A 17998-nucleotide genomic window follows, 5' to 3' on the forward strand; every position below is an offset into this window, starting at 1 on the left:
AAATTCCAAAATTCCAGTGATATTTAGAGAAAAATTTATAACTTAAGTGCTATAAATAGCTAGCATGGTATGGCCCTAAATGCCTAGGAATCTAGAAAATCTGATCTTCGTAATTATCTAGTTTAAGCAGTTAGAGAAAGAAAAATATATTAAGGCCAAGTGAATAGAAGGAAGAAAAGAGGCAAATGAACAAAATAAAATCCACAAGAGGGAAGATAAAAAGCCGATAGCTTGGTGAAAATATCGATAAGCCGGGCCTGGTGGTGCACACCTTTAATCCCACCATTCAGGAGGCAAAGGTAGGTCTCTGTGAGACTGAGGCCAGTCTGGTCTATGTAGGCAGTTCCGGGAAGCTGGGACTACACAGAGACCCTGTTTCAAACAAACAAACAAAAAACCTAAGAAAACAAGACCAAAACCCCCACAAAACCCCAAGAAACCCATAAATAGAAGGTGTTAATGAAAGCGGGGACTGCGGGACAGGCTTGATCACATTGCGGGGGGCTCACATGAGGAGGGCAGGGGACAGCTTTGAGAACAGGAGCAAATGCGTGTGTTACAGATGTTCAATGAACGCCAATGAGATGAAAACCAAGATGAAAGGTACAAATTCCTCGGCTCCGTCACGTCAAAACTGCCCTGAGAAGTAAAGAGCCCCAGTAGTTCGCAGCCCTCCGAGTCATCAGAACACTAACTGATAATCGAAGGAGACAGCAGTGCGATGGTTTTGCCTTCAAGTTCTGAGAAACATTCAAGAGAGACAAACATTTGAGTCTTACACAAAAAATGACCAGGATGTAGCACGGGAGGCAACACCTCACCGCTTAATCTGTGAAGCGCCACAGGTCAATAAGGACAGCAGAGCAGGATCAAGTGCGTGTGAGGGATGAGATGCCAATATAACTAATCCCCCAGTAAGAGAGGATGAAGGCCTGGGCACCACTGAACATCTGGCTGGAGGGCAAAGATGGAGCTAGGCATTCAGGGAACAGCCTGGGATGACAGGGCCTTGGGGTCCTTGTAGGCCTCGGGGGCAGGAGAGGGTCCTTGGGATAAAGACACATGGCAGGGGCTGGGTGATGTTTTCTCATGGGAAGCAAGTGTACAGGGCCTGTCTTCTGGGACAGAAATGGGCAGAAAGAGTGCTGGGTGCTGGGGCCCCTTCCTCCCAAGATGCCCTGTGAACCGGGTCTGGAAACCAGAGCTCCCCTGTGTCCGGCTTTGAGCCACAGACATTTCCTGCAGAAACAGAATCTTGGCCCCACTGTGATCCGCGTATCAGTGCAGCGGTGTGAGCTTAGCTTGCAAAATAAACATTGCAGCGGGTCTAGGTCCAAGAAGACCTAAGAACACTATGGGGCCGGGAGGGTGGGTGCAGCCTCCTCTGTGGGTTCTACATTTGAAGAAGCCCGGGATACCGGGCAGACCAGTGCGGGATCAGGGAACGGGGACAGAGAGCAGAGCTCTGGGAGCTCCAGCTGTAGGGATGACAGGCGGCTTGCACCATCTTGAATGGTCACTTCTGACCACTGGGGCCACCGGTCTGGCCACTTGCCCCTCTCAGCCTGGCTTTCAGAGCTGGTTCTGGCCTGTCTTCCAAGGGGCCTTCACACTGCTGAAACTCCCTGCATTCCCTGTGCCTTATCCGTCCTCTTATCTGTGTCCTCCTGGGGGACCAGCTCTTTATAGAACTAACTTTGTGGCCTTGGGAGATGGCTTGATTACCTGTGCCCCAGTTTTTACACTTATAAAAGTAGATTTATTTGGGAAAATGAGAGCCATTCCCAGAACAAAGAAGTTAGTAACAAACAGTAAAAACTGAGTCTGAGTTTAAACCGTCAGATACTTTAACAGTAAAGTAACAGAAAGTCAGTTTAGAACAGATCTGAGCTGTGAGGTCCCACAGACTGGGGCATGTGGGGTCATCACAGGAGGCAGAGCCTCAATGGCATCAGCCACAGAGGTGGTCCCCAGAGAGTGGGAACACTACAGGATGAGTGGGGGGCACTGCATACAGACCCTCCCCTACCAAGCAAGATCCACACAGACCAGAACTTCTGCATAAAGGGTGTTCCGATTCTCCCCAGAATGAACTCCTAAGGGAGTTCTTGACCAATGAAACTGAGGCACCCTGACTAAGTTCAGCTGGCTTCCCCTGTAACTCCTTACAAGTAGACACTCCAGTTATCCATGGCCCTTAGCCTGATCCCCTCCCACGAGTGGGGTCCCATTGACTGCAAGTCCCAAAGGCCCCTGTCCTGTGCTGGCCTATGCTGGGACACACTTCATAGCCCCGGGGCTGAGTGGACTATGGCAAACCACTGGGTGCTTATAGCCTCGATTTCTGCCAGCCTGTTAGAGATGGGAGGGAGGGGAAACCCAGGGGCACTAGCTGGACTCAGCCAGGCTGGCTGGCACTGGCTCTGCTGGGCTCCCTGGGATTTCCTGTCCCCTTCTTCCCAAGGTCAGCAAGATTGCGCTTGGGTTGTTTCTGGTCCCGATGGTTGCGTTGATAACTGTGATAATGTGGGGCCCTGGCCATGCCACTGTGCCCTCTGGGCCCAGCCAAGCCCTTTCCCAGGGTCTGTCCCCATAGGGGGCAGTGGTCCCGGACATGGGAGGAGCTGGGAAGGCTGCCATGGGCCATCCAGGTCAGTGCGTTCTTGTCAACCCCTTGACATCCAGCTGGGGTCCAGGCCAGACCCCTGGGAGGGGCCTTGGTTCATTGTGGACCATGGCCCTGGGCAGAGGATCCACTCCTCCATCTTAACCATCTAGGGGCAGTGGGTGACAGGTAGTGTCCAGGAGGCACTTGCTGTGGGATCCCAGCATCCCTGCAACCCTGGCTCAGAGCCCAGAGGGGGCCAAGGTCACCAGGAGCTCTGAGGCTCAGCCCAGCTTTGTTCCTAAACCTTGCCCCCAGGGACCACAGACTCTGGAAACCAGCCCTTTGTTGTTCTGATCTGACAGAACACACGGGGCACATAATTCCATCCCTGTCCCGAGGCCAGCACCAGCTCCACCTTGGTCACGTAGGGGGTGTGACCTGGTTCTTAGACCCCAGTCAGCTGCTGGGCAGCCATATCTTGAGCCTGGGAAGGGGAGCACTGATTTGAAGAGATCCTATCTACCACTCTTTGTTACTTGCAAGGGACACCAGACTCCTGGTCTGTCCTAAGGGCAATGGGCAGAATGGGAAAGCTGGGACAGTGGGAGGGGGTAGAACCTGGGCAGGAAATTGGGGGCAGGGATCATCTGGGAATGGTAACAAGGGGCTGCTCACAGGCTTCTGGGATGGGAAGGCTCACACACAACACACAACACACAACACACACACACACACACACACACACACAAACAAACACACACACACACATACACACACACACAAACAAAAACTGCCCTTGCAGAGGACCTGGGTTTGATTCCCATTCACATGGCAGTTAAAACTGTCTGTAACTCTAGTACCAGGGACTCTGACAGTCTCTACACACAGAATTCAGCCAGTGCTGTCTGGGGAGACTGCCTGATTCTTGTCAGCAGCAGGACTGGTCAGTAAAGGCAGCCTTGACCAAGAAGGTCTTGGGGCAGCTGAGGGGGTTGAGTAGGTGGCTGGTGGTCCATTAGAGAAGGCCTGGACCTGCCTTCTCGACACAAGCCATAGACCCACTGACTGGCATGTCAGCCCGATCTAGCAGACAGACCCACAAGCAAAGGAGACAGAAAGCCAAGGCTATTCCTTGATCCTGTCAGTCAACAGCGGGGCTCCTGAGCCACGACTGAGCCTGGGCCTTGTGAGCTGAACCCTATGGGTGTTAGTTTCCGTCCTGCCAAATGGGCCGATCTCCAGCCATCCGAGTGGCCTGATGGCCAGAGGCTACTTGCTTCTAGTGTTCAACAGTGTGGGCCAGTCCCTCCAGTGGGTCCAGTCAGTATCTAGAGTCCAGACCACCCTCTCTGCCTTGATCCCATTTTACTGGTCTCAGGGCCCCATGGCTGCCCCAGGTTAGGGCCACTTGTGCCAGCAAGAAGCAGGGAAACTTCAGAGCCTAGTGCCTAGGTTTAGGAAAGGAAAGCTGGCTTGTCCTGTGTGAACCAGGCTGTGCCCTGCCCGCCTGCCCAGTTGCAGCCCCAGCTGGAAGGGGGCCAGAGCTGGGTGTTACTATGGCAACCAAGCAGCCACCAGACTCCCTGCCCAGCTGAAATCCCACTATTTTTAGCCTCTCAGTTATGTTCAGACAAAATCCATGTACACAGACGAATTGTCCAGCAAGATAACAGCACACCTCAAACCACTGAAACTTCAAAGAGTAGCAGAGGGTTAGACTGTGGGCCCAAGAAAAGCCCCCATGCGACTCAGAGCCTGCAGCTGTTCCTGAGAGCAGGGTGGTGGGCACGGAACCCGGGGGCAGTGGAGTGTTCTAGTTGACCAGACGATGTGGTCTGTGACATCCTACAGCGTGAGATTATGGACAGTCAGGGAGTGAAGATCCACTCTATGCCCTCCTCTAGTTGAGAGTCTACAGTGGACACTGAAGATGTCCTGGCCAGACAAGGCCATCTTAACCTACCATACCATCCTGAGCTAGATCCTCTCCAGGAAAAGTGAGGATGACCCCACCCAGGAACCCACCCCAGCCAAGTCCTGAGTCTGCTGAAGTTTTGGCCTACCTACAGTGAGGACTCCAGACAGCTGGCCCACGGGGAGGTCAGATGGAAGTCTGGCTGCAGCCACCTCCTGGCCAGGACGTTGCCAGGAGGCTCCTGGAGCCAAAAGCGGGTGAGGGGATGGAGGGAGAAAGCCAGGTCATGTTGGAGGTCTTGGTGTATCTGACCTTAAGTTCTTACTCCTTCCTGCCCAGGGAAGGGGCAGGACCACTGGCCTGGGGACACCAGGTAAATAGCCAGCAGGTAGGCAGGCTTCTGATTTTCTGAGCACAAAGTTGTGGAGTGCACTGCCTACCCGCCATGCACAGCGGCTCTCAAGAACTCAATGGAGAAGCACACAGGCATGTGGGGCCACTTACCAGAGTAAAGGTGCCTCTGACCAAAGGACTAGAAGGCCACCTGGCCCCACCTTCTTCCAGAGGGACTGATGTGCAGCCAGATAGGGGCTGGACCTGAGCCTCAGTTTGGGAAGGAGCTTGTGGGCCTCAGTGAGTGGAAGGAGGGGAGACTGTATATTCCGTGCCCCATCGACATCCTGGGTGCACACTAGGAACCAAGCAGAGTGGCAGGATGCTGCTGTGGGGTACCACGTTGGCACGGAGAACGGCGCTAGCAGAGGTGACAGGGCAGATGCGGGAGCCTACCTTGTCCTCTACCCGGTTCAGGCGGGCACCGATGGTGTTGCTACCGCGATCCTTGCTCTTTTCTACGAGATAAAGCACAAAGTCAGGCTGTGCGTTGTGGGCGTGGAGCAGGGACGCCTGACCAGACCCTGGGGAGCAGGAGACGGAGGGGCTGGTATCTGGCAGATCCAAATCAGCAAAGATGTTCTTTAAGTGCCCCGGTGGCAAGAATGCCAGGGCCCGGGGTGGATTCTTCCCAGCTCTGGGGCCCCCATGGTCTCGGACACTGGATTATGCGTTGCAGTCCTGACTGAACCTGGGCAGCTCCATTTTAAGGAACATGCTTTGCTTTGTCCTTCCCTGGTGTGGTTCAGCCCCATGTCCCGAGGACCTGAGCGTTTCCACTGAGCCGAGAACCAGCCCACAGAGAGCCCTTGTGTGTTCCTGAAAGCCTGAGCCAGGCAGGGCCCCCGCTCTAGGCTTCCATCACCAAAAAACACGCCTTCAGCTCATGTCTTCACACCCAAAGTCTGACCGCAATGCCCTAGAAGCCTGTCATTTAAAGGGACCCAGTGGGTTTGCTCATGAACCAAAATATTCCTTTATATAGACTGTCTACAGCCACCTTGCCTAGCATGGGGTCTACCTGCTCCCACCGGTTTCCACACAGGAAGCCTTGGTAGCCTATTGTGATGGAGAGGTAAATGGGGGAGGAGGATGAGAGGGAGAGTCCCTCATGGGCTGCCCCATCCAGGTACCCATGCAGATATACCCACCTGAGATGGGGGTGAACAGGGATGGCTTCCCAATGGACTGATCCAGCCTGGGAGGGAAGAGAGGGACATCAGCTCACACGTGGCCCAGGGCACACACAGACAGGCCACTGTGCCTAGCAGGATAGCATACCACCTACTCCAGGGGTACACACTGCTGCTGCTCTAAGATCTACCAAGAGGCACCCAAGGGCCCTGAGGCCCATGCTCTTGAGAGGGCCAGGCAGGGAGCTCAGTGATAAGGGGTGGACGTTGGTTTAGGCATCCCCTCTGAAGGGGATGAGTGCAGTCAACAACGGGAGGCCCTGAACCTTTGGCCTCAACCACGGAAGGGACAGCAGCATTCTCCCAGCTGTACGTTGTAACATACAGAGCTAGGTTTCCATGCCAACCTATGAAGCTAGCCTCCCCAGTCCAAACCTGTGATGGGCCTTAAGGACCACACTGTTTCCATGGAAACAGGAGCCAAGCCAGAATCCCAGACCATGTTGGCTCCCAATGGTCAGGGTCCCTAGGCCCAGGCCCAGTGGTGGGCAGATCCGTGGATGGAGGACACCTGAGGGGTGGGTCTCATCAAGAACTTAAGGTTCTTTCCTTCCACTGGCCCAGCCTAGGCTAGAACAGACACTGTTACTATGGGGCTAGGGCAGAGCCCATCAGGGATGCATGCCCCCACACGCACACATGTGCCCACCTTCTCTGCAGCTCTTTGATGCGCACCATGAGGTTGAGGTGGCCCTGGGAGTACTGCTCAATGACATCTCGCACGTCATAGGGCTTCCGTGCTTGCTGTAAGCCAGAGAGACTCATGTCACTTTCCCCTGTGTTTTAGTTCTAAATGCAGACAGCGATGGGCACAGTGATGTGGGAGGCCTGGCTCTAAGCATAGAAAGTAGCAGGGCTTGACCCTTGGGGGCTAGATGACCCCAGGCTGCCAGTTTGGCCTCTCTGGGCCTCAGCCTCCTGTCCACTCACCAGCAAGACTGGCCAGCTCCTCTTACCAGGCTTCCAGCCCCTGGTTCCAAAGCTTCTTAGGAAGAGCCGGTCAGAGCCTAGCATCTCCATCTTACAGAAGTAACAAAGACTTGGGGACTTTATCACTCGCCTGTACCCAAGTGCTGTTCTTGAGACTTCCATAGCTAAGAATGTATGAGGAAGTTCTGCCTAAGTTCCATCCTAAGCCTGACCTCACAACAGGCCTGGGTGTAGAGGCCACAGAAGATGCAGTGGCCTTGGTACCCAGAGTGGCCCTGGGCACAACAGGTTCTTCCTTCTCTAGACCTAGACTGTGCTGTGGGAAGTCTGTATGGCATTGGGGGCCAACTAAAAGAGTACATGACATACCACCTCCCCACCCCTCCCTTCTGCAAAGTAAGATGCTAAGTCTTTTTCCTCTCTTCTCTAAAATGGGATACTGAGTCCCGTTCCTCCTTTCTGGAAGATGGGTTGTTCAGATCTACTCTGCTCTGCCTGACAGGGAGGGTGTGAAAATGAAAGAGATGGAGGGTAAGAAAGTTCCAGAAACCCTGAGCCAGCACCTTGTCAGAGTCAGGTGTGGCTATGGCCGCATCTGGGCCTGGACCTTTCCTTACTGCACACTGAAGGTGACCCTGAGTCACGGCAGTCAGTCTCGTGGGTCAAAATGCTTTACAAAGTATGTGGCATCTCTAGACGTGCCTAGTGAGGCATGGGGTAAGTGGGGAGGGGAGAGGAAGCAGGGGCTGGGGCCACGGCCGAGGTGGTGCAGGCCTGGACCTGGAGCAGGAAAGATCCTTTTGATGGTCTGCCAACAGATGGGAAAGCCATGGGCCACTGTTCTCAAGGTGTGCATGGGTTCCTGTGTTAGGAGCCTTTGCAGGACAAGGGTAAGCGTGTGGTGGGAAGATGTAGACATGCAGGCCTCAGGAGCAGGGTGGGGGCTTGAGCGGGGCACAGTTAAGAATGGTTGGCGGGGCCCCGCCGGCACTCTACAGCCAGTGCATCCCAGGCCTTTGGTGACTTAATCTTGGACCTGCCAACCCGCCCCCCACCAGGATATTGTTGGGACTCGAGGGGAACTCTGTTAAATGTCTGCCTGGGGCCAGCAGAAGAAGCCATCTCAGCTTCTCCCCAGGGCCCATGTTCCCTGGTGGCAGCAGGAGCCAGAGATGAGTCAAGATAATACCGCCTGTCCAGACTGACCGACGGAGGATGTGGGAGCTCAAGGCAAACTTGAAGGGCTAAGAGGCCCTGGCTCCTTGGGCCAGACACAGGGGCGGCTGGCCAAGGACTTATCGGCCAGCGAGGCAGGCAGACAGGCATGCCTGCAGCTAGGTCAGTGGGGGAGGGGAGGGAGCAGGTGGGTGGACACTTGATGTAAGAAATCTGGGTCATCAGGGCAGCCTAGAGCCCTTGGAGCCCTCCCCACTAGGACTCAGGCCTCACCCTGCCTCACTTGTCTTTGCTGGAGGCCTGTCCTGTGTCCTCAGAAATAGAGCCAGCTCATCAGCCCTTCCTGGCTCTTGCTTAGAAGCCTTTGTATCCCACAAGGCTTCTCTGCCATCTGGGTCAGGGGCAGGGGGGAAGAATTGGCGGGGGGGCAGTACGGTTCCCTGGCCTATTCTGGGCTACTCTTAGGACCTTGGCTGGTGTCCTGAGGCTTGAAGGAAGTACAGGGCCCCAAGGCTCTCTGCTTAGCCCTCACCCATGCCAGCAGCCTTTATGCCACAGATACTAAGTCTGCATGGGCCACTGAAGAGGCCTCTGACCCAATAGGAGCCTTCCTGGAAACCGTGAGGGTCCCCATGCTCCACTGGACACAGAGATTCTAGAAGTAATCCACAGGGAATCCTGTGCTCACCCAGCACAGCACCACATAGCCTAGACGGTCCTGGGCTACTGCATATGGGACTTAGCCCAGCACCCACAGGGACCCCTCCTCAGTCTGAGAACGGTCACATCCTAGTAATTCCCCATGACCCTCTGCCTCACCAGGGTGACACTAGCTGTTTTACTTACATTGTTCCCCAGTAAGGGTGACACACTCTAGCCTCCCTTTGCCCCTGGGGAAGGCTGTCTTTCCCAGATGTGATACTCCCACAGGGTCCCATATCCCCCTTGCCCACCTGGGAGGAACTGGTTCTGTGGTAGGCAGCTCTGCTCCCTGCCCCTCTCAGTACCCCACCAGCTCCTCCACAGGCAGGGGCAGTGGGCCTGTACGTGGGCTCTAGGTAGTAGGGAGAGCCAGAGCTCCAAGTGCCATCTCCATGGGGCCTTTGGATCCTTCAGAGCACACTGTAGATGTCTCCCGGCTTCTGGTGTCTGCTGAGCATGGATGTTATTCCTTTTGACAGTGAGGAATCCCCTGCCCTGTGGGAACTTGGGCATAGTTTGGTCCAATTGAGTCATGGCAGCAGAATGCCACTGTGGCCAGGACAGGGAGCCACATGCTGCTCTTATTAGCCTCAAGAGCTTGGCAGGAGGACCCGCAGCCAGCCCGGGGGCTGCTGTTAAGGATGGAACAGCAGTAGCTGTGGCTGAGCTGAGGATGGCAGGGAGTGAGACCCAGCTCCACTTCTGCCCCAACTCCCATTCCTAATACATATGGGGAAACCCCCACCCAGGGTCACCTGGGATGGAGACTGTGCCCTAATTTCCATCTCCCATAGACTTTGGAGGTTATGGCTGCTCCAGGGCTGGGATGGGAGCTGTGCTGAGGGGGCCCCTGTCAATCCCACAGCCTGATGTGGAAGGTATGGCCTAGAACTAGGCACAGGGCCGCCACTGGGGCCTCGCTGAGGGACTCAGACCAGTCACCGCAGTCACCCCTACCCTCTACTCCTTGCTGTTTCTACTCACAGGTTCTCAGAGTGAGGCTTAGAGGCTCCACCCTCCCCATGACCTTGTCCCACAACAGAGGAGGAACACAGTCTGCTACCCCATTCCATTCCCTGGTCTGGACCCAGGGGCTCAGGAGAACCACGGTTCCCAGAGGCCTGACAGTTAGTGAAGCTTAGAGCTGCAGCCCTGCCAGCCCAGGAGACTCTGTGCCCTAAGCGAGACTCAACGGGGTTGGCGAAGGGGAGCCGACAGCAAGAGTTCTGAGCTGGCTGAGGACAGACGTCACTTCCTGTGGGGAGGACTTGGGCAGGCTGGCTTTTTCTGACATTGCCAGGTTCTCACTAATACAACCTTGTGGGAACCCCTGGGAGGAGAAACAGCGTGAGTTTCCTTCTAATTAGCAAGGAGGGAGGGCAGGAGGCCTCCAGGCTCTTTGGCGGAGCCTGCTGTCCTGGGGAGCAGGGATGTCCCAGGGAAGGTGAAGGTATGCTGCCCTAGGCTTCTTGAGGTCAACTGAGCTGGGCATGGGCTCACCTGGAATTTCTTCTTGGCCACAAAGTACTGCATTCGCCTGATGACCCTGATGGTGGCCCGATGGTGTTCTCGCAGCCTGTGACAGAGGAGGGAAACAAAGTATGAGCAATTTTCGTTGTGGTCGTCTCCCACCACTGCATGTCACAGACACCCCTCCAGAAAGAGGGAGAGTAGTCAGCCCGGGGCTTCCAGACCTGCCCTGGCCTCGGTGAAGGGAGGGCAAGGGGTTTCTAAAAGGGAAAGGGCTTGGGGCTGGAGAGATAGCTCAGCGGTTAAGACACTGGTTGTTCTTGCAGAAGACCTGGGTTCAAATCCTAGCACCCACATGGCAGCTAACAACTGTCCGTAACGCCAGTTCCAGGGGATCTGACAGCCTCTTCTGACCTCTGCGGGAATTGCGTGACACGGGTGCAATACAGGCAATACATGCATATGCATAATATAAAAAATAAATTAAATTAAAGAAAAAGGGAAAGGGCTTGCATCAGCTGCAGAAGGGAAAAAGGACTGAGTTCTCAGAAGTGGAATGGGAGTCAGTATCCTAAATGGCTGTGCTTCTAACTCCCAGCAGAGTCAGGGAAAGTCCTCAGAGAACAGGGCTTCTGGCCATGTTAATGAGGGAGTATTGTTCCCTGGGCTCTGCATTGCTTGTCTCAGACTCCTCATAGAAATGGGGTCTGTTGGGGAATGCTGCTGAAGGAAGCACAGCTAGAGACATCTATGAATACAGAAAAGAGACCAGAAGACACGGGGGCAACGGAGAAGCCTCGAGAGTCTCCTGGCTACAAAGCTCATACCCAACCAGCCAGCCTGCTGGAAACTCCCGTCTTAGCCAGACTAAGGCCCATCGGAAACAACAGATGGCTGCTGGAAACCACTGGAGAAGATGGACGTGAAGGGCCTGAAGCCCAGGAAACACAACAGCCGACCCTCCGGGCTGTGTTTCCTCCTCTGAGCATTGTGGGAAATGTCCTCGCCAGATGAGACAGTGGGGCTCCCTGGGCGGGGAGGAAAACACTGGAGCCTGGGCTGCAAAGACACCAGGACACCAGGTAAGAAGATTCTGGTGTCCAAGGGCATAGCTCAATAACTCCCTCTTGGAAGTGGCCATGGTTTGCACTGCACAGCAGTGGTGGCTGCTGGGAAGGAGGAGAGCAGATCAGAAAAGCCAACAGACTCACATCACTGGGGACAGCAGCCTTCTAGGATGGGGACCTCGGTATACCTCCAAAGCCTCCGGTTGAGGTCCCACCCACTCCCTTAGCCTCACATTGTCTTGAGCCCCAACTAGCCCAGATTCTTTTTGCATTCTAGAAGAAAAAAATCCTATTATCTGTAGAAAGAGATCTTGAAGCCTCTGCTTGTTTTTTTTTTTCCATATATAAAAGGTTGAAAAACAAGGGAAGGGACAAACCTTAGATAGAGATCTGCAGGTGTGAGGCAGGCTGCAATCTTACCACTGGCCGTCTCCCTCAGAACATAGGGCTGTTTTCCTACTACTTGAATTTAAGCTGACCTTGTGACTTAATGTGACTGTGAGAGTTCTGGGGAGCTCACCCTGTGTAGAAACCACATGTGCTTAGAGTGTGGCTGGAGAGGCCACAGGGGGAAGAGTTGAGGTGCCTCACCATCAGTCAGCACTGACTGTAGGCATGTGACTGAGGCCACTCTGGACCACCCAGCCCTGAGCAAGTTGCCGCTGCCTGAGTCACCCCAAGCTCAGCCACAGACATACCTTCCAGCACAGCTGAGTCCAAACTCCTGACCCACGGAGCTGTGAGCAAAGAGAATAACTGCTCAGCCACCACATTTGGCTATGGTTTGCTGTTCAGTAGCAGATAGCTGATAAAGAAACTAGGAACTTCCCGTGGCCCAGGCTGTAATCACAGCTATTTGGATGGCCGAGGCAGGAAGATCACAAGTTCAAGGCCTGCTTGGGTTACAGAGTGAGTTCAAGGTCAGTCTGAGCAACTTAGTGAGATCCTGTTTCAAGATAGTGTTGAGAGGGGCTGGGGACATAGGTCAGTGGTAGAGTGCTTGTCTAGTGCAGGGCTCTGGGTTCTGTTCCCAGTGCTGTAGAGTAAGTACAGCTCTTAATAAGATTCAGGGATTAGACACTGTGTTATCAGACTTGTATAATATGTGGCATTGATTTTAGGAGCAGAGAGGAGAGGCAGATGACAGGGGAGGTGGGAGCTCTGTATGGTGCCATCTACAGCTGGTGAGACCTCTAGGTGTGTTGGAGGACAATGAACTTTGTATTGGAAAGGAATGTGAAAAGTGGTGGCTGGTTAACGACAGTTTCAGATCCCTGGTCATTCCTCCCATTGAAGATTTGAGTATATTTCCACCCCAGTAGAAGCAGACCATCTGTTCTGAAATTCAGCCTCAAGAGGACTTATGGGTTTCACTTTTACCCCCTTAGAAAACTACTGCCTCCCGGCAAGTCCAAGATAGCCTGCCCAAAAGCCACAAGAAGGAGAGCTAAGGAGTTGGGGCAACAGTTGACAGCTCCAGGCATGTTAAACAGTGAGTGTTCTGCCCCCAGGAGTGCCCACAGCTGAGCAGCCCAAGGGTCTGACATTTATTGTCAGATAGATGATGATGGTTTGCATCAGACTTTTTAGATGGGAACTTTAAGATAGCTGTAAGAAACATATTCAAGAAAATGGGTGAAAAGATGAGAGATTTCATCAGAGAGATAAAAGCTATGTCCAAATACCGAAAATAAAATTCTATACCAGTGCATGGTGGTGCATGCCTACATTCCCAGCACTTGGGAGGCGGAGGCAGGGAGACCAGGAGTTCAAGGTCATTCTCTGCATTGTGGTGAACTTGAAGTCACCTTGGGCTACATGAGATGCTGTCTCAGCCTCACTCCTGCTCCCCCCTCAGCATCTCCCTGCCCCCCCAAGAAAAAAGAAATTCTAGAGTCAAAAGGGCAACAGTGGAAATTAAGAATGTAATAGGCAATTTGATAAGATGCAATGAAGTAGAAAAGTTTATTCAGGGACAGAGAAAAAAGTAGCTAGCTTGTAGCATGAGGGGAAAATTGAATTAAAGGGAGACAGAGGCAGGCAGAAAGACGAATAGGAAAGTGAACAGATGCTTCAGTGAATAAATCAAGGTTACCAGGATTAAAAACAATGTTACAAATCCACTTTAAAGTATGAAAATACAGGTTGCTAATAAAAGGATAGAAAAACATATATGATGGTATGGCCAAAGAGAACTCAGATGGGCAAACTAGCCCAGGCAGAGGAGACTTTATGCATAACTGGAGAAAATGGAGACTATTCCTTAATTAAAAAGTGTCAGTGGTGGGCTGAGGGAGGTGGCTCAGTTGGTAATATACTTATAAGGACCTGAGTTTGTTCCCTAGAATCTACATACAGGAGCCAGGCATGGCGGCACATGCCTGCGGTCCCAGCTTGGGAGAGCCACGACAAGCAGATCCCTGGGTTCACAGGTGGCCTGCCTAGCCCGCTGAGCAAGCTCTAGACCAGGGAGAGACCCTGTCTCAAAGAAGAAAAATGTGGATGGCGCCCGAGGAATGGCACCCAAGGTTGTCCTCTGACCTTCACATACATGTACACACATGCACACACATACCCACACCATACACTAAAACTGTACAAAGAGATCAATTACAAATCTGCATGCACCTACAAATATAAACGCAAAACAGATAAAGGGCCAGGCACCATGGTGCACACCTTCATTCCCAGCACTCTGGAGGCAGAGGCAGGCAGATCTCTGTGAGGTCGAGGCCAGCCCCATCTATACAGTGAGTTTCAGGCCAGCTGGGGCTACAGAGAGACCTTGTCTCAAAAAAAAGAGACCAAAGCAAACGTACAAACCATATAAAGCAAACTGGTAGAAAAAAGTAAAAGGCAGTCCACAGCCATGATGGGAGATTTGAACACACCTCCTTGGTAATGGATCGGGAGGCGGGAAGGCACCGAGCACCAGCAGAAACAAGTATGAGAAATCCAGGCGGTGGTCTGCCTTAACTGATGTGGACAAAACCCCTGTGGTGGACTGGCACAGACAGGCACTTACCAAGATACCAAACTCAAGGCTTTAAAAGAAAGTTTCAATAAATTTCGGAGACACTAAACCAAGTTTAGCATACTCTCTAACCATAGTGAAACTAAACTACAAACCCAAAGCAGCACTAGGAAACTCCCTAAGTACTTTGGAGATTAAACAATTAACCAAAGGGTCAAAGAAAAAACTCTTGTATGAACTGGAAAGTAGTATTCATTAAAGAAAAATAAAAATACATTAAAACGTACAGCTAAATTAGGTGTAGGGGTGCACGTCTGTAATCTTAGAAGGCTGAGGCTTGAAGATAAGTTTGAGGCCAACCTGGGCTATTTAACAAGATCATGTCTTAGGGCAGGCAAGATGGCTCAGTAGATAAAGGTGCTTGCCGCCAAGCCTAACGGAGTTCAATCCCAGGGTCCCGCACGATGGAACGAGAGAACCAACTCCTGAAAGTTGTCCTCTGACTTCCACATATGGGCTGTGGCACCCACATACCAACACACATACACATGCACACACAAAAACACATATGAATAAATGTGATACAATTTTTTAAAAGAAAAAAATTCTAGTTAAATGTTTGAGATTCAGTGAACAATGTACACCAAGGAAAGGAAATGTGTGGCCTTCCACGGGCTCGCTAGAGGAGAGGCAAGAATGTGTGGCCGTCCATGGGCTCCCTAGAGGAGAGGAGAGAATGTGTGGCCGTCCACGGGCTCCCTAGAGGAGAGGCAAGAATGTGTGGCCGTCCATGGGCTCCCTAGAGGAGAGGCGAGAATGTGTGGCCTTCCACGGGCTCGCTAGAGGAGAGGCGAGAATGTGTGGCCGTCCATGGGCTCCCTAGAGGAGAGGCGAGAATGTGTGGCCTTCCACGGGCTCGCTAGAGGAGAGGCGAGAATGTGTGGCCGTCCATGGGCTCCCTAGAGGAGAGGCGAGAATGTGTGGCCGTCCACGGGCTCCCTAGAGGAGAGGAGAGAATGTGTGGCCTTCCACGGGCTCGCTAGAGGAGAGGCGGGAATGTGTGGCCGTCCACGGGCTCCCTAGAGGAGAGGAGAGAATGTGTGGCCTTCCACGGGCTCGCTAGAGGAGAGGCGAGAACCTAGCTCGAGAAGTTAAAGAAAAGACTGACACAAACCCAATTTAAACCCAAAGGAAGTAAAAGAGAAAATAATTAAGATAAGACTGTAAGTCGATGAAAACGAACACTGCATTAAAGGAAACCAACAAAGCCAGCAGTTGGCTTTCCAGACAGATTAATAAAACTGATAAAACTTTTAGTGAGATAGATGGAGGGGTAAGGGGGTCACAGATCACCAGTGTCGTGAATTGAAAAATGAACACCACTGTGGAGCTAGACACGTTAAAAAAATCTATTCAGAGGATAATGTGAACAAAAATAATTTTGATAATATAAAATAGATGAATGCATCAAACCCACATTAAAATACAGAAGAAATAAATACAAACTGCCTGATGTTAATGAGATTAAACTTGGAATTTTAATGATCTTCCCACAAAGGAAAGTCAGTTTACATGACTTCCCAGTAAATTCTTCCAAACATGTTAAAGAAGAAAATCATAACTGCATACAAATCTTCTTAGAGGAGTTTTATGAGGTGGTCTGACCCCGATGCCCAAACCAGACAAGGATATTCATGAAAGAAATGCAAGGGCAATGTCTGTCATGGACGTGCGAGCCAAAGACCAGCAGCCGGCGAGGCCCAGGATCAGTGGGGCTTAATCCAGTTATGCAAGGCTGGTTTAACATTTGAAAATCAGTCAACAAAGCTCACCACATCAACAGAATGAGGAAAAACATATAATCAGCTCAAAAGAAGCAGAAAAGCACTTCATAAAGTACAAGATCTCATCCTGATTAAAAACATAACTTGTAGCAAAGTAGAAAGAGAGGAGAATACAATTTTTAAAAACCTGAAAACTGAAATAAACCAACCAACCAACCTTTTAAATGCTAAGCATACATCATGCTGACGGTGAGCTAGAAATCACTTTGTTCTGGAGCCTGTGTGTCCCATGGTTGTTTTTTAAAAAAAAAAAAACAAACCAGCATCCGTAAAGTCCTAGCCTGTGGGTTAAGGTGAGCAAAGGTTTTGAAAAAAAGGTGGAAGGACCAGGCCAGTGAGATGGCTCAGTGGATAAGGTACCTGCCACCAAACCTGGTGACTTGAGTTCAATCTCTGGGACCCACATGGTGGAAGGAGAGAACCAACTTCACAAAGCTGCCCTCTGATCTCTATACACATAATGTGGTGTACACACACATACACATACACACACACACACATATAATTAAAAAGGTGGAATAATTGAATAGGAAAAAAAATAAAGCTGTTACTGTTTACAAATGACATCATTACATATGTAAAAACTCTAGGAATCTTCAGATAAACAATTAGAATCAATAATAAATGAATTTATCAAGAACACGGATGGTGGCTCTTTATCCATAATCCTAGAACTCTGGAGGCTGAGGAAGGAGGATTACAAGACAGGACAAGTCTGGTTTTCCTAAAGGATGGAAACCAACAGTCAACAATCTTTCTATCTGCTAGCAACAAACGATTGGAGTACAAAGTACAGACACTAACTGTAAGAGCCCCAGGTCCAGTGTATCTATTTAAACTGTTCTTGAGCAAGACTGTTCAGAGAAGTGCTGGGCATTAGTGAAAAGTTGAAGGTGATTTGAATTCATGGAGGGCTGTAACATGTTCAAGAAGACTTGATATTTGTAAGACTTTCCCTTAAACTTTGCAAAAACCCACACAAAGTTGAAGATTTATACAACCAGAGCTCAAAAGTCACAGAGGGATGGGCTGCGGCTCAGAGTACAGCATTTGCCTCACATGCCCGTGGCCCTGGGTTCTATCCCCAGCACTGTGAAAAGAAATCACAGGGTGGCTCAGTTGGTAGAGTCCTCACCTAGCACGTACCAAGCCCTACGTTTGATCCCCAGTATCACATAAACCAGGTGTGAGAGCTGACAACTGTAATCTCAACACTCGGGGGCTGGAGTCAAAAGGAGCAGAGAAGTTCAAGGTCATCCTTGGCTAATACTGAATTTGAAGCCAGTCAGGGCTACACGAGGCCTTGTTTTAAAACAAACACGCTGGGGAGATGGCTCAGCATGTAAGGAACTTGCCAGGCAAGCATGAGGACCTGTGTTTGAGTCCCCAGAACCCACATAAAGCCAGGTGCAGTAGTGTGCCTCTGCAATCCCACTTATCCTATGGCAAGATGGGGGGCAGATGCCAGTGTCCCTAGAAGCTTTTGGACCAGTTAGCCTGGCCATAGAACTGCAAACAGTCCAGAGACCCAGCCTCGGACAAGGAACCATGGCATGTGTGTCTGCAGTTATACACATGAACGTATGTGCATGCAAACACACATTACACGACACTACCCCCACCCACGCACACATCATAGTAAAGCTCCTTGGTCAGTAGGGCAGGGCTGATGGTGGGCAGCAGGCAGGGCAGGATGGAGTGGGACCTGCAGGTCCACAAACACTCT

At 51.6% G+C, this 17998-nt stretch overlaps 1 protein-coding gene across 2 annotated transcripts in view; it reads right to left on the reverse strand.

Annotated features, from left to right (window-relative positions):
- Kcnq1 (potassium voltage-gated channel subfamily Q member 1) overlaps window positions 1-17998 on the reverse strand; it is a 336238-nt gene that overhangs the window by 61480 nt on the left and 256760 nt on the right. For both annotated transcript variants that reach the window (XM_008839196.3, XM_008839195.3), the window contains 4 exons: window positions 10418-10493; window positions 6759-6853; window positions 6068-6114; window positions 5313-5374 (listed from right to left, as the gene is read on the reverse strand). In XM_008839196.3, coding sequence (XP_008837418.1) covers window positions 5313-5374; window positions 6068-6114; window positions 6759-6853; window positions 10418-10493 — 280 coding nt within the window. The remainder of the gene's footprint in view (window positions 1-5312; window positions 5375-6067; window positions 6115-6758; window positions 6854-10417; window positions 10494-17998) is intronic.

This window comes from Nannospalax galili, unplaced genomic scaffold, assembly GCF_000622305.1.
Source record: "Nannospalax galili isolate Female #2095 unplaced genomic scaffold, S.galili_v1.0 scaffold1639, whole genome shotgun sequence".
NCBI lineage: Eukaryota > Metazoa > Chordata > Mammalia > Rodentia > Spalacidae > Nannospalax > Nannospalax galili.